At 41.0% G+C, this 16434-nt stretch overlaps 1 protein-coding gene across 2 annotated transcripts in view; it reads left to right on the top strand.

Moving 5' to 3' along the window:
- CACNA2D3 (calcium voltage-gated channel auxiliary subunit alpha2delta 3) overlaps positions 1 to 16434 on the top strand; it is a 488574-nt gene that overhangs the window by 207812 nt on the left and 264328 nt on the right. For both annotated transcript variants that reach the window (XM_083602945.1, XM_083602944.1), the window contains exons 6-8: positions 9787 to 9918; positions 14947 to 15007; positions 15103 to 15253. In XM_083602945.1, the coding sequence (XP_083459071.1) occupies positions 9787 to 9918; positions 14947 to 15007; positions 15103 to 15253 (344 nt within the window). The remainder of the gene's footprint in view (positions 1 to 9786; positions 9919 to 14946; positions 15008 to 15102; positions 15254 to 16434) is intronic.

The raw sequence follows: 16434 nt of genomic DNA, 5'->3' as shown, positions 1-16434 counted from the left end.
CGCTTATACCAAAGACAGAGACTGAGAAGAACCAGGTCAAGAACTACCGCCCTATATCATTACTCAATGTGGATTACAAAATCTTTGCAGACATTTTGGCAAAAAGACTGAAAAGAGTTTTGGTGGGGGAGATTCATAAAGACCAAGCGGGCTTTCTTCCAGGAAGACACTTGTCAGATAATGTGAGAAATATAATAGACATTATGGAGTTATTGGAAGTTAATATCAATACTAAGGCAGTATTAATATTTGTGGATGCGGAGAAAGCCTTTGACAACATTTCTTGGAGTTTTATGAAAAAGAATCTCCAAGGGATGGGGGTAGGCCAAGGTTTTGAAAATGGTATAAGTGCAATTTATTCTGAGCAAAAAGCAAAACTGATTGTAAATAATGTGGTTACTGAAGAATTTGCTATTGAAAAAGGGACACGACAGGGATGCCCAATATCCCCACTACTTTTCATATCTGTCCTGGAGGTTCTATTAAATATGATTAGAGAGGATCAGCTGGTTAAAGGGATTCAGGTCGGAGCTAAACAGTACAAACTGAGAGCATTTGCAGATGACTTAGTTTTAACTTTACAAGAGCCAGACACTAGTACGAAAAGAGTTTTAGAACTAATACAAGTATTTGGTCAAGTAGCAGGTTTTAAGTTGAACAAACAGAAAACGAAAGTACTGGATAAAAATCTAACAGCTGTTGAAAGGGAAAAGTTCCAGAGTGAAACTGGTTTAATGATAGCAAAGAAGGTGAAATACCTGGGGATTAATTTGACATCTAAGAATGTGAATCTATTTAAAGATAACTATGAGAAATGCTGGACAGAAATTAAGAAAGACCTAGAAGTATGGTCAAATTTGAGACTTTCCTTGTTAGGCCGTATTGCTGTTATTAAGATGAATGTCCTGCCTAGAATGTTGTTTTTGTTTCAAACATTGCAGATTTTAGACAAAATGGATTGTTTCAAGAAGTGGCAAAAAGACATATCTAGATTTGTCTGGCAGGGCAAAAAGCCCAGAATAAAGTTTAAGATATTAACTGATGCAAAAGAAAGAGGGGGGTTTGCCCTGCCGGACTTAAAGCTGTACTATGAATCAGCGGCGTTTTGCTGGCTGAAAAGTTGGCTGCTTCTTGAAAACACAGACATTTTGGATTTGGAAGGGTTTAACAACAGATTTGGCTGGCATGCATACATATGGTATGACAAGGTAAAAATCCATCAAGGTTTTAAGAACCATATTGTTAGGAAAGCATTGTATAAGGTTTGGACTCGATACAAAGATTTGCTGGAAAACAAAACCCCCAGGTGGTTGTCACCAATGGAAGCTAAGGAAGTGAAAAAACTTAATATGGAATCCAAATGGCCAAAGTATTGGGAAATTATAGAACATGAGGAGGGGAAAGTGAAATTGCAGAGTTATGAGAAGTTGAAGTCTAAAGTAAGAGACTGGCTACATTACCACCAGATAAATGAAGTTTTCAAACAGGACAGGAAAATTGGCTTCCAGGTGGAGAGGTCAAAATTAGAAACAGAGCTTTTGGAACCCAATACTAAGAATTTGTCAAGAATGTATAACTTGCTGTTGAAATGGAATACACAGGATGAGATGGTTAAATCAGCTATGATTAAATGGGCACAAGACATTGGCCATGACATTATGCTTGCTGACTGGGAACAGTTATGGACTACCGGTATAAAGTTTACGGCATGTAATGCCTTAAGAGAGAACATCATGAAAATGATCTATAGGTGGTACATGACCCCAGTCAAGCTTGCAAAAATTTATCACATGCCCGATAATAAATGTTGGAAATGTAAGGAAACTGAAGGTACTTTCTACCACCTTTGGTGGACGTGCCCAAGGATCAAGGTTTTCTGGGAAATGATTTATAATGAAATGAAAAAGGTGTTTAAATGCACGTTCGTGAAGAAACCAGAAGCCTTCCTCCTGGGTATGGTAGGCCAATTGGTGTCAAGGAAAGACAGGACGTTTTTTATGTACGCTACAACAGCAGCAAGAGTATTATTAGCAAAGTATTGGAAGACACAAGAACTACCCACACTGGAAGAACGGCAGACTAAGGTAATAGACTATATGGGACTGGCTGAGATGACCGGCAGAATCCGTGACCAAGGGAAAGAGACGGTGGAAGAAGATTGGAAGAAGTTTAAAATCTATCTTAAGAACTGCTGTAAAATTAATGAATGCTAAAATGTTTTGGGTAATGCAAAACAGAATTGCAGCGACTAGCAATTGGATATGAGAAACAAGATCTAAAGAAAGTCTTATATGGAAATTAGGGGATGCTGAAAAGATTGATAACAGGGATGCAGAAAGGGGAGGTATGGGGAAGTCGCCGAAAGAAGGTTAAGGAAAAAATGTTAAGAAAGTATACGTGTTTATATGTTTGTTTGTCTATGTATTGTCTTGTATTGTCTTTTATTATGTGTTTAAAATCTAATAAAAAATTTATAAAAAAAAAATGAAAAAAAAAAAAAGAAGAGTTTCATGTGAACCCCTTACGTTAGAAATCATTGGATCCTGAATGGAATATGTTAAGTCCCTGAGCCATGGGTACTGTATTTCCTTAAAGACCAAATCCAAGAGAACAAGACAACATTGGTCTGATGGCAGCCTTGGAGCTTAGTTCTATGACTCTATGATCTCTGCCATCTTTTGGGGGGCATTGAAAAGTACCTTTGTGTAGTCTGGTGCCTTGAGTTTGGCACACATGCTTTAGCCAGGGTCTTTTGTGAGGGATGGGAGAAAAGTTGCTGCAGCCATTTCCAGATTGGTGCAGCAGAGAATCCCAAAGATTGGCAGCCATGGGATTTTGATCCTATGAATGCGAAACCTTCAAGCCTGCCCTTGGTGCAAAACACCCTGCTTCTGGGATTTCTGCTGGCTACTGCCAGCATTGTGTCTCAGCCATCACGTGCAGCTTGGGGACTCCACTATGGCAGAGCCATTCCACCAGTGGTGCTCTTTCCACCAGCAGAAGCCGGAAGAGAGGAGGGTGTATGTTGTCCTATAGTACCCTGTGGCTGAAAACAGGCTATTCTACATGAAATGCCCAATGTGGAAGCAGCACTAGAAGCAGAGAATCTGAAACATTATGTTAATGAATAAACTCACTTGTTGAAGGTATCTTTGGAAAGGAGAATCTGAGCAACATAATTTTTTCAAGGTAAATTAGACTTTGTTTCTACAATACTGGATCCAGGCAAGACCTGGATAAATTTTAACACAAGATTTGTTAGATATGATGTAAGGTTCCATACCTGGCATGGTGAAACTAAACTGATTTATTAATGGGTTCTGCAGAGCTCCTTGGCTGGGCTCCACTGCCTGAAGGCTGTTGCAAGTTGCTTGAGCCAGGGGGAGAGAGGGAGTGGGGAATATAGAGTCTGGGTTAAGGGGACTTCGGTATGTCTGACTAACACACACACACACACACACACACACACACTGAAGATCTTAAACCATGTGGGGAAGGTGATCATTTAATATACCCTTGCCCGGAGCGCAACAACAGAAGCGGGCTCTTCTTTCAGAGCCCTCTAGCTTTTTAGGCAGGCCAGATCCCAAACCCACTCTGCCCAGCTAGTCTAATTCTGCTCAGGACTTTGGCTCCATCCCTGATATATGCTGTGAAGCTCATAAGCAATTTAATGCGAAACGAAATCTGTACCCAGATGAATTCAAAACGTTGGTATAGTTTTTGGATGGGAAACAAAAATTAGGCTGAAAATAACTCCTTATCACCATTCGAGGCTACTTCCCATGCTAACAATTGCATCAGAGAAGCACTCCCACAAATCACTCCTCTGTCAACATTTGCAACATGGGGAGGATTTATTAGCCTGTCTACAAATGAGACAGACATGAGCATGCTTAACTATTCCCAGATTCTTGGCATATCCGTGTTTGTCTCAGGAGTAAACACATAAACTGTCTCCATACTGTAATTTTAGCCACACAATATGGGCAAATCAGTCTGGGAATCAGGTCTCAGGAGCAAATCTTTAGAGTTTCATCTCCACAGAAAGTGGTATCATGATGAGGCTAGGAGGTCATGGGTGATTTTCACATATGATGTCTGATTAGTCTGGAGGATACAAGATTGAGGGGAGACATGATCACTGTCTTCAAAATATTTGAGGGGTTGGCATGCAGAATAGGAAGGTTTGTCCTCTGTGCCTCCAGAGGCAGGACGAGAAATAACAGGGAAACAGACTTTGGCTAAGCATTAGGAGAAACCTCCTAACAAGAACTGTCTGACAGTAGGAAAGACTGCCTTGGGAGATGGTGAGTTTTCCTTCACTAGAAGCATATATGCAGATGCTCAGAATCATAGTTTTAGAGTTGAATGGGACCATGAGGGTCATCTAATCCAGACCCCTGAAGGACAGGAATCTTTTGCCCAGTGTGGGGCTTGAACCCATGACCTCATCCTCTGAGCTACTGACTGAGCTACTTAGGTCCTGCTTGCAGGCTTACCATCGACATCTGGTTGGACACAGAGAGAGCAGGATAGACCACTGACCTGATCCAACAGGATCTTCTCATGTTCTTATGGATGTAATTGCATCCTGCACTGAACAGGAAATTGGACTACATAACTTCCTACATAGCTGTCCCTTCCAGCTCCAACATTCTTGTAATAATTTAGGCACCCTTTAAATAGCGAGGAGCACCCTAGTTTTTTTGGGAGTGCAGGGGGAACAATGATGGAACCAGTGATTATAAGCTTTCAAAAGCACAGTTGTATTAAGGCAAAACAGGGCTACTCTGAATGTGAAGAATACAACTGTCTAGCATTATTCTTACAGTGTTCTTGGAGTGCATGGTAGCAACTATTGCTACCTACTGCTGAAACAAAAGAGATGGGGGCGTGGGGACACAGATGCCAGCCACGAATAAAGCCGATCTTGATTAAGTGCTTTCCCAGGTCATCCAGGGGCTGTCTATGTAAAACTCCAGATGTTCAGGCAATTCATAGTGAACTGGAGACATTTCTAAAACTTATGCTACTGATTCCTGTGAGCGTATGTGCAGCTGTGCATAGCTTCAGCACATTCTGATGCCTTAAAACCTGGCTGTATGCAGCGCTGTCACAGTTTGCCGCATACATCAAAATCATCTTGATGAAGTATGTCTGGACAACGTAGTCTGCCAATTTATCCAGACTCATGAACATTACAAATTTGTGTCTGGGCAATAATTAATTCTGTTCCATTTCATGCTGCAATTAGAACAAAAAGCACGTGAACTCTTAAACTTTCTTATTTCCATAGCCTAGCAATAAACCCTAGTTTCCACAGAAATATAAACGCTATTTTGAGCGCACACACGTACACTTCAGATAGTCATGTAAAAGGTAAAGGTAAAGAACCGCTGGACAGTTAAGTCCAGTCAAAGGTAACTATGGGGTTGCGGTGCTCATCTTGCTCTCAGGCCAAGGGAGCCAGCATTTGTCCGCAGACAGCTTTTCGAGTCATGTGGTCAGCATGACTAAACTGCTTCTGGCGCAACGGAACACCGTGAAGAAAGCCAGAGTGCATGGAAACGCCATGTATCCATGTATCCTGTAGATGACAGATCAGTCTCCCTTTTCTCCAAGTTTTCTCCCAAAATCTCCCTGTTTTGGCCTTGACTGGTAAGAGCTGGCCAGGTATGGGTTTGTGGGGTGGGGAGACTACTACTCTCCAGCCCCTGTTAAAATTGATCTGCTTGTAAACTCTTCATTGTATATCTCTTTGTGGATAGCAGGTGTGTGATACTGTAAAGCTTGAGTTAGACTATCTGGAATTTAAGGCATATTATTTAGAAACATGCTTTATTTTGACAGACCTCTCTTTTGGAATGCATAATGCTTGTGGAAACGGGGCTTTGCCCACCATTGGATTATTATTATTATTATTATTATTATTATTATTATTATTTAAATTGTCCTTCATCCAAATATTTCAGGGTGGTTCACAAGATAAAAATGCAAGGTAAAAGCACAAAATAAATAGTTATAACAAACACATTTAAACGGCCATAGAATATTAATCAGCTGAAGAAATATAAGAGCCAAGAAGTGTTATCAGTGAGCTTTCTTTTCCCTTTGTACATTCCATGGCATTGCATTTGTTCTGGCTGAATGCAGTCTTTGTCTCAGCTCTACCTTTTAGGGTCAATAATATCTATGACAACAACTTAATTGCTACATGCATTTGGACAATTATATTTCAGATTCCTGTCAGTGTACCTGTTTGTCCACAGGCACTGTTTATATTAAATATCAATAAAGAACCTGATAGCAACTGCAGAAATGGCACTAAAACAAATTGTACATTGCCACATATGTCTTATCAAAAGGGTGAAAGGAGAAAGCTTCCGGGGGTTTTTTATTGCAAAGGTTGTTGCCGGGAAACTTCTCTGAAAAAGGCTAATCAAGAGAGGCCTTTAAAGGACTGACAGAGAAGTGAAATATATTTGCTTCATTTTGCTGGCTTCTGATTTGCTTTAAATTTGCTGGCTTCTGATTCTATTCCATGAAAGAAGGAGGATGATCTCCGCCCTGCTTTGCATTATTACTGCTCCCAAAATAATTTACACATTTCACATCTAAGTAGTAGAGGATACAGAGTACCCGTAAGATTGAGAAAATGTTTCAGATAAAGCAGTGACAATTTAAGGAATTCATGGAAGTGGATTATAGAATGAATAGTGAAGTCTTCTGCATATTGTTATAAGAGCTGCTGTGAAATTCTAATCATAACAAATGGTTAGGATTTTAATAGTCTTTTTCAACATCATCTTTTACATACCCAGGAGGCTTGATCTCCATATTCTACAGGTTGAGTAGGTATAATCTGGTCATTTTAAGAGTCAATGTAATCCAGAGAATATAGAACTTGACTTGGTCATGTTCTATGGACTTGGATCTGTGTTCATTCTCTGGCTTGGAAAATGATTTATTGGATAGCCTAGGGTAAATTATCCTCCCCTAGGTAATCTTTTTTCCACTTACATTTTGAAATGTTCACAGGAAACCAGCCAATAGTTTCCATTTCATTTATTTTAAAAAACATATAGCTTGTTTTCAGTTATTTTGATTCTTAGGGTAGGTGACAGCAAAATAATAACGCAAGTAGGTTTATAAAAATGCAATGATGAAATTTTAAAAGTAAGCAATTATAGCCTACGAGTAGCACAAGAATCAAAAGCAAATCAAAGCAAATGTAGCTTCCTCATTTCCCCAATCCATTATAAGCTTGTTTAAAAAGAAGCATCTTTGCAGCTATCCTAAAAGCAGATAGAAGTGACTTTCTTTTTCAGGTGAGAAGCCACCACCCAAAAACCCCTGTTCTACATAGAGGTCAATTTTACATCTAGTGTGGTGTCAGCGGCAGCATCCGCAACAAACATTTCCCTACTCCAGCAGCAACATTTAAATCTACAGTAGCGTGAAAGAGAAATCTTCCTACCTGCTCCATTGTTAGATAAATGGTGGGCTGTTTCCCTTGTGTAGGGAAGTGGAATGGAAAAGCCAAAATTGTTGGCTTTTTCCCCTTTTGCAAGAGAGCAGAGCAGGGTGAACCATGCACCCATTTCAGTTAGTGTAGGTGTGAAAGACCAAGTCAAAGACCTTTGGTCTCAGCTTCCAGAGGTGAGAAATGTGGCAGCTGTTTCCCTCCAAAACACTTTTGTGTGGCCATGGTGCTACTAGAAGAGAAGAAAACACAAGGATGATCCCCTCACATCCAAACATCTTATGCTGTCCCAGCATGGGTAGAGGGTATTCTTCCTGGGAACCACCACAAACTCTTAATGGCCTCAATTTGGCTTCAACTTCCTAAATGTAAAGTTTGGTGCTTTTAGTGATTAACATTTTGTTTGCTGTGGTAAGTGTGATTAAAGTAACAGGGAAAATATTTCATTACCTTATTTATTTTGGTATTGAAACAACCTGGCTTCAGCATTCTGTACCAGCTGCAGTTTCCAAATCAATCCCAAGGGAAGCCCCACATGGAGTGCATTACAGTAGTCCAATTGTGAGGTAACCAGTTCATGAATCTGCTATGTACTGAAGTTCTCACCCTGGGCCAGCAGGGGGATACTGTAGGTAGTTATGCAAATGAAGGATCAAAAGTGGCGTTCAGTGATTGGATAGTTTTAGAAAGTTGCTACAGTTACGTTGTTCTGGAGCTCTATATAAACAGGCTGACTGAGCTCTTCAGTCCAGTTCTGTTCCAGCTTACAAATAAAGAGCTGCTTTGGAAGAATCGCTGTGTCGTCTGATATGTTCACCCACAACTTAACAGAATCACAGTGACTAAACCAGGCTTCCTCAACCTCGGCCCTCCAGATGTTTTTGGCCTAAAACTCCCATTATCCCTAGCTAGCAGGACCAGTGGTCAGGGATGATGGGAATTGTAGTCTCAAAACATCTGGAGGGCCCAGGTTCAGGAAGCCTAGACTAAACTATGTCTGTATGGGAAAGGGCATAGTTGGCAAACAAAACTACGCTGATAACAGGTGTTTCTCACCACAGAGCTTACCTGAGCTCCCAGTGAGAGAGAATGGATCTAGGAGCATCCCCAAACTATGTGCCTGCTCTCTCAGAGCGACTTTTTCAACTCCTCAATTCCCAGACCTGGGTACATCTGTAGTGCATAAGATTGAAAATTTGGCTGTTGTGCTTCAACTAGTAAAAATTGGTAGTTTTTGTCTTTCCAAGCTGATGATCCCTGACCTCTTAGCCCGGTTTTATTTCAGCTAGAACAATGGTTCCTGTCCAGGATATCTCTGGTATTGTTGGTTTTAATTTTTCATGCCCTCCCATATTTAGAAAAGCATGCCGCTCAAGGGAGACACGTCTTTTAAACAAAGTCTGCTCTGTTTTAATGAACAGCATGTGCTTGTAAATATAAATATTTAGATGGAAGCTTAGTTCAAAGATATGTAGCTCAGACAATTTCGCTGCTCCTTCCTCTCCTAGTGTTTTCCTTGATGAATGTTAGTGCAGAAAACAATTCACCTCTTTTCCACTCCATTAAAATTACCCCATTAAACTAAGTCAATTGAGATCAACCATTATTTTACACGTCATTGGAACTACTGTACTGAACGCTTGGGCATGTGTTTCTCTGCATTGACACTGAGGAATTTTAAAGTGTCCCCCCCCCCCGATAGTTATTTTTTAAAAATGACTTTTAAAACCTCTGGCTAGATTGCTATAAGAATCTTTGTCAGTTTCCATCCCCCTGCCAACCCCACGGTCATGTCCACAGAAGGAAGATGGCAGGATTCCCAAGGACGTGGGAAGCTAGGTGCAGGCACTAGGGCTGTTGGCGGACCAACTCTGCATTACAAAGATTTCTGCAATCATGACATGGAGGCTGACAACATTGACCCTGCCATATGGAAATCCCTTGCAGATCGCAGTACCTGGAGGCAGTCAGGTCATGTATCCACAGCAGTGACCAGAGGAGGAATGACCACTGGGAGGAGCACAGAGAAAAGAAACGCCGTAGTCTTCCTCTAGCAGCAATATTGGGCACCTTGATCTGCCCCACCTGCAATAAAACATGTCTCTCCCATTTCTGTTTCTACAGCCATAGCAGGTGCTGTAACTCTCCAACAGCTTGACTTTACCCCTGAAGGTGTGCTCTTCCATTTTCTTTCAAGGCAGGCAGATGCCAACACACAACTGCAGCCGCTGGGGAAGATGTTCCTGGATGATAATTACCCAACCAAAGTTCTCTCACACCTTCTCCTCCTTCTTTTTCAGATCCTGCTATTGTGAACGGAGTCTTTTGGTCTGAATCATTAAACAAAGTGTTTGTTGACAACTTTGACCGTGACCCTTCCCTTATATGGCAATATTTTGGAAGCGCAAAGGGCTTTTTTAGGCAATACCCAGGTAAGAAGACATTTTGGGGAGGGGAACTGATTCCCTCCACCCTGGTCTGTTCATATTTTTATTTTTGCTTTTGTTAGTGAAGTAGCTATGGTACTCTATGGACAGCACTTGGCTGGAGTAAATTATTGCTCTTTGAAAAGGAAGATACACATTCTTGGCTTACTGTGTTCCAGTGAACTGACCCTTTCTTGACTCACCCTTCTGCTCTCCTTCCATCCTCTGCTTGTACTGAGAAGCAGAAGCACATATGCCAAGGTATGGCTGGCATATTCCTTCTTGTGAACTGCTTCCTGGACTTAGGATCAGAGCAGTTCATTCAAGTTGAATTTGTTCTGAGTGTAGGCACCATTAGCTCAGGCATATACTCCAAGACCTTCTGAAGCAGCAAATAGTCTTCTTTTTTCTCTCGGAGGAAGGAAACAGCTGAAACCCTTAGGATATCTCTCCTACTGCAGCAACATTTGAATTTTTAATAGAAAGGAAGTTTTAATTTTGCTTGGGAATTTAGAAAGCATGACTTGAGGCTGCGGTAGTGCTGACACCGCAGCTGTGGCAATAAAAGCACATAAGTAAAAATAATGATGTTAAACAGATAATTTTAGAGCACTTTAACTGTTTCCTGGTTTTCTTACATACAGTTAATATGATCACACCATTTCTTCTCTGCTGTCAAATATTTATTTTGCTAGCTGTTTTGATTGGTGTTTGTTCAAAAGGATGAAGCATTAGTAATGTGTTTTATTTTGCAGCCATTTATATCAAACAGAAATATGCAGTGCAATTATAGACTATGAGTGCTGTCAAACTTGGACTTAAAATTGCAAAAGCGTTGTTGGAAACATTAAAAAAGTACTGTATTTTCTGCAGAAAGGATAAATCCAGATTAAACAAGGAAAATAATACTGGATGCCATTGTGATGCTAATGTGTGGGTGTTGTGAAAAACTTGTTTGCTTCAACAGCACCAATCTCACAATAAACCATCCTATCTTGTGATAATAGAATGGCTTTGAGTTGATAACTCTGTGTGTCCTCCTTTCAATAATTTGCAATTAAATCTCTGGAAATCCAGATCACAGTAACGTAAGTTCTGCGGCTTTCATTCTAAGGATTTATGTGCTGGAGTTACTTTTTTATATATATCTCGGAAAGTACATAGGAAACACAGCTCTAAATTTCTCCTCAGTTCTGAATTCACTTGGTGACAATGGGCAAATATTATTCCTTAGCCTCAGTTTCTCATCTGAAAATTTTAATTACTAGGGGCTTACTGCAGAAGGTTCCTGTAGGGACAAATAAGCTATTTAGAACACTTTGGCCTGCTAAAATGAAATTATTTATATTGGACACGATCCAACCAAAATTAAGCATTTTTTAAAAAAACAACAACTATGCAGTTCAAGTCATAAGTGGTTGCTTAAAATTATTGTGATTTAAAAACACTTTGGCTGCATCGTGTCTAGTATAAGATTGCTAATGAATGAGAACTCTCTGATTGTTAATGGTTCAGGCTGGAACACAGAAAGCCACTTTACGCTGAGTCAGATCCTTTGTCCTTCTAGCTCAGTACTACATCTAGCTCAATATTGTCTGCTCTAACTGGCAGTGTCTTTCCAGGGTTTCAGGCATGAGATACCATGGATTAAACTTGACACCTTTTGTGTGCAAGGTAGATGTTCTACCACTGAGCCATGAACCTTATCCAATCCAGACATTACACTAAACCATTGTTAAGGAAGCTTAACAATGTTTAGTTTTATATTTGACCCAACAAACTATGATCGTCTGACAAACCAGAATTGGAACCAATGGTTTCAGCAAACTATGATCTAATCATGTGTCTTAATTGGTAAACCATAATTATAGTTGTTGCTCAGCCTCCTGAGGCTGCTGCATGGGAAGATGGGAGAGTGCTGAACAGCTGGAAAATGAAAGCAAGCACGGCTCATGTGCATATTTGGAAATTCAAACCATGGTTTAGATTGGGGTTGGACAATCAGCAGCCCTAGAGATACATACAACTCCTGTTGTAATTTCATGTGACCCTTGGACTAATTTCATAAGCCCTCTGCAGATGATCAGTTCAAACATCTGGTAAGAGCTGCCTGTTGCAACTGAGTGGTTGGGAGGGAGGAAAAGAAGTGGTCCTTCCTACAGCTGTCTTCATGCCTCCCGCTGCTGGCATGTGTGGCTCTCACAGATGGCCCTCCAGGGAATGTATCCTCAATGGAAAAATGACTGCTCACCTCTGTTATTTTATTTATTTATTTATTTAAGAAAATTATACAGACAGCAAAACGAAGAAGTTTAAGTTAGCATTGCCTTCTACCAATAAGAAATAATAATAACTATTACAGTAATGAAAATACACACCTCTGTGTTATATTTACTCTAGATTTATCCACCACCTTCCATGCCCAAAGTCTCCTCAGAGCATCAATATACCCTGTGTTTAGTTTATGCTGGATGGGGCCATTGTTACAAGAGCTCACCGGAATCTTTCCCTGGGCTTGTCGTTTGTCCCACTTTCTGCCCCTACTGTTCCATATCCTGTTATAGGCTCACTATTGGGACTTTGTTCCCCTACTATTCTATATGTGAGAGCTCGCCTCCCATCTTATTTGAATGCTGCTTTAGAGAGCACCACACTCTTATCTCTGGGCTTATAAGGTGCTCACCCTACAATGGAAGTATGTCCTTATAGTTCCTTTCGCTCTGCTTCTGTCCACTCTCAGCTTTCATCTTTCTGATTCCTCATCAAGCCTATGCCTCCCATTCAGTGTTTTTGCTTTTTTCCTGAATGCTGAGGGGAACAACACCATCACTGCTGCCTCTTCATACCTGATTTAGGTTCTAAGCATGATGTCTGAATGGAATCACATTAATAATCAGTATTTCAGAAGTGGAATCTAATTCCCTTATTATTTGTCTGAAGTTTGAATTGAATTCCAGGGTAGGATTACAATGTATTCAAATTACATCCTCAGAGTTTAATCCCCAATTATTGCTTGGAGTTGAAATACACGTTCAGGCCTCCTGGAGCTATATAACTTGGGAATAAATTGTGAGGTCACATGTTTGAATGCCCCATCAAAAATTCCCAGCATTTAGAAAAATTCTTGTCAGCAGGAAGACTAGGCATTTCCTCCTGCCATGCTTGTACTTTCAAGGAAGAGAGTTGCTGACATTGGGAACATTCAGATATTTGTTTGTAGCCTGAAGACAACTGTATCTCATGCTTTTCTGTATGTGTAGTTTGGCTCTTAGCTAGCCCAACAATCAAAACAATATTCATCATAAATAGTTTCAGTTTAAAAAGTCACATATTAAAGGCAATGTTGGCCCAGAACATTTTGCTACCTGAAATAGATCCCAAATAAGGCCAACACAACTTGCAGCACCAAGCAGTACATACATCTTGCTTTCTTCTGTTCCAGGGACCAGTGGCGTAGCGTGGGTTGTCAGCACCCGGGGCAAGGCAAGTAATTTGCGCCCCCTAGAGTGAGTGAGCCAGGTAGGGGCAGAGAGCTGCGAGTGCGAGCGCGCCCCCCCAGATGTTGCCCCCGGTGCGGACGGCCCCCCCTGCACCCCCACGCTACGCCACTGCCAGGGACATTATCTCTCTCTCTCTTTCTCTCTCTCTCTCTCTCTCTCTCTCTCTCTCTCACACACACACACATTCTCCCAATGTAGTCATGCAGATTTCAGACCATGTTTAATTTCATATATGTAATAATTTCCAGGGGTCATTTTCAGCTGTTGATTCTTGTTGAGGAACAGTTGCTGTGGAACTTTTACTCAGGTGCCCAGAGTCTGGTGCTCAAAAACATGGAGGTAATTAATGGGGAAAGGAACAGTCAGCAAACATACTAAGCCATAGATATCAAGACCACAGCTCCCCCAGCACCTGTCTTGGAACTCTCTTACCATCCTCCAGTCCCTTCGGAGTCTTCACCCCTCTCCTGGGAAGGCAGGTCCTTCTTCGTCCTGTGGGTTATCAGGAAATCCATTTGGCTTCATACTTTAAGAACAGCAACAGCCATATTGGCAGTCATCTTGAATTTGAGGTAGAACCTCATTGTTAGATCAATCAAAATTCAGTCTCAATATCTCATCATACATAAAATCCAGCCTCAACGGCTGAGGCTACTTGAACTGCCTACAAGCAATAAAAATGTACCTGTTTTAGTAGCACTCCCTGAGCTGAGTTGCTTCACTGTGTTGCATGACAGAGCCAACCCAGATTAAAGCTTTCTAACATAATTCAGTTTTTTTGGGACTAACTCCTTAACCTGGCAGATTTCACTTCCTTGCAGTGTTATTTCCATTTCTTTTACATTTTGACACCGGAAAGCACCACAGTTCAGTCAAGCAGGAAATGTGTTTGATTATTCTCTAGTTGATATCCACATGTCACTAGGAAGGATCAAATATGGTTCTAATTACTCTGTGATCAATGATAAAAACACTCACGAATTCATCCCATAAGTTGCAGCCCTAATGCCATTATTAGAGTGTGGTTAATTCTTTTCCTCCATCATGATTTGAATACCAAGTAGTAACAGTAACAGTGAATAAAAATGACAACAGTAATGTCCTTTAACATACTTTTCTATGATCCACTAATCAGAGTCATTACCTCAGTATGATCATAGGATCTGGACCAAAATGTCTGGACACCCAGCCTGTGAGTAATACCATTAGGCATGATGACAGTAATCACTGTTGGCAAGTTAGTTTAGAGGAGGAACGTTGGCACAACATGGCCCTGCCAGTTCCCGTCTTCTAGCATATTGAGTATCTTAATCACCCTTTGAAAGACACTAACTGTGTTGTGGGAATGGCCTTTGTTCTAAAGTCAGTTGTGAGGAATTCTGCAATGTAGCTATTTCAATTATCATTACCTACCCCAACAAAGAAAAAGCATTTAGCCAGTCTGGACAGTGAATAAGAATACCAGACTTCTCTTTCAAACTTTGAAACATAAAAATTTGTTTTTGCTATACTACCCTGTTTCTTCTCTCTCCAGGAATTAAATGGGAGCCAGACGAAAATGGAGTGATTGCATTTGATTGCAGAAATCGAAAATGGTAGGTCACAGCTGTCCACTAAAACTTTCAGGGGGGTCAGGAGCTACAATCTTGTAACTTCAATTTATACTGCCCTCCTTCCCCTGCTTATCCAGGTATATCCAGGCAGCCACTTCTCCCAAAGATGTAGTCATTTTAGTGGATGTCAGTGGCAGCATGAAAGGACTCCGCCTGACAATTGCCAAGCAGACTGTGTCGTCCATTTTGGATACTCTGGGAGATGATGATTTTTTTAACATAATTGCTGTGAGTATGTCTAACTTTCTGCTTAATTATTCCCCCCTATTTCCCCTCCCCCTTGAGTCCACACAGGGATTCAGAGGACAAGAGATGAAGACAGTGTGCAAGATCATGGATAATACCAAATCTCTAGAAATAGAGACGTGCCAGAGTCCAAGTCTGCCTGGAAAACTCATTTGTTTACACACACTTTTCACAGATATGGCAAAGTTAGATCTGGGCTGTACCACTGTAGATAGGACCCACAGAATTCTCCTCTAGTAAGAACCATTCGACAGTCTACCGGACTCCCTTGTGAGGTTGTGAAAGTTTTAAAGCAGAGGTTGGATGGCCATTTGTCATGGATACTTTAGTTGAGATGCCTGCATTGCAGGGGGTTGGATGATATGGCCTTCAGAATCCTTTCCAACTCTACAATTCTATTATTCTGTCTTCACAGCAACATGCTCTGCTTTTCCAACCTATCTGCAGGTTGCAGAAATTTGGTTTTCTATTTTAGTTTTGGGAAACATAAATGCAAGAGTATTAAGAACTGTGCTATCCATTGAATGGGGACGCGGGTGGCGCTGTGGGTTAAACCACAGAGCCTAGGACTTGCAAATCAGAAGGTCAGCGATTCGAATCCCCGTGACGGGGTGAGCTCCCGTTGCTCGGTCCCAGCTCGTGCCAAGCTAGCAGTTCTAAAGCACGTCAAAGTGCAAGTAGATAAATAGGTACCGCTCTGGCGGGAAGGTAAACAGCGTTTCCGTGCGCTGCTCTGGTTCACCAGAAGCGGCTTAGTCATGCTGGCCACATGACCCAGAAGCTGTATGCCGGCTCCCTCGGCCAATAAAGCAACCCCAGAGTCGGTCACAACTGGACCTAATGGTCAGGGGTCCCTTTACCTATACCTATCCATTGAACTGAATGTGGATACCCATTGGTGTTTCATGTGTGTCAAACTTGTGTTCAGCTACACACATTAATATCAAATGGTATAACGGCACTTAGACTCCAAACATACTGTATATTTAAGAGATAACAATGTTAGGAAATAGTATCTATCTTATTAATCGGCAATTACTCACTACATTATTATTACCAGAAGCTTACATAATAGCAAAGTGTAATTGCATTCTCTATCAAGAAAGGTTTGTTATTATTAATAATCTTATTAATCTGTATTTCTATTTATTATTAATCTGTAA

This window comes from Podarcis filfolensis (genome assembly GCF_964270895.1).
Source record: "Podarcis filfolensis genome assembly, chromosome: 2".
Classification (NCBI taxonomy): Eukaryota; Metazoa; Chordata; class Lepidosauria; order Squamata; family Lacertidae; genus Podarcis; species Podarcis filfolensis.
Note: the sequence above shows the minus strand (reverse complement) of the source record. Positions and strands in the feature narration are given on the sequence as shown.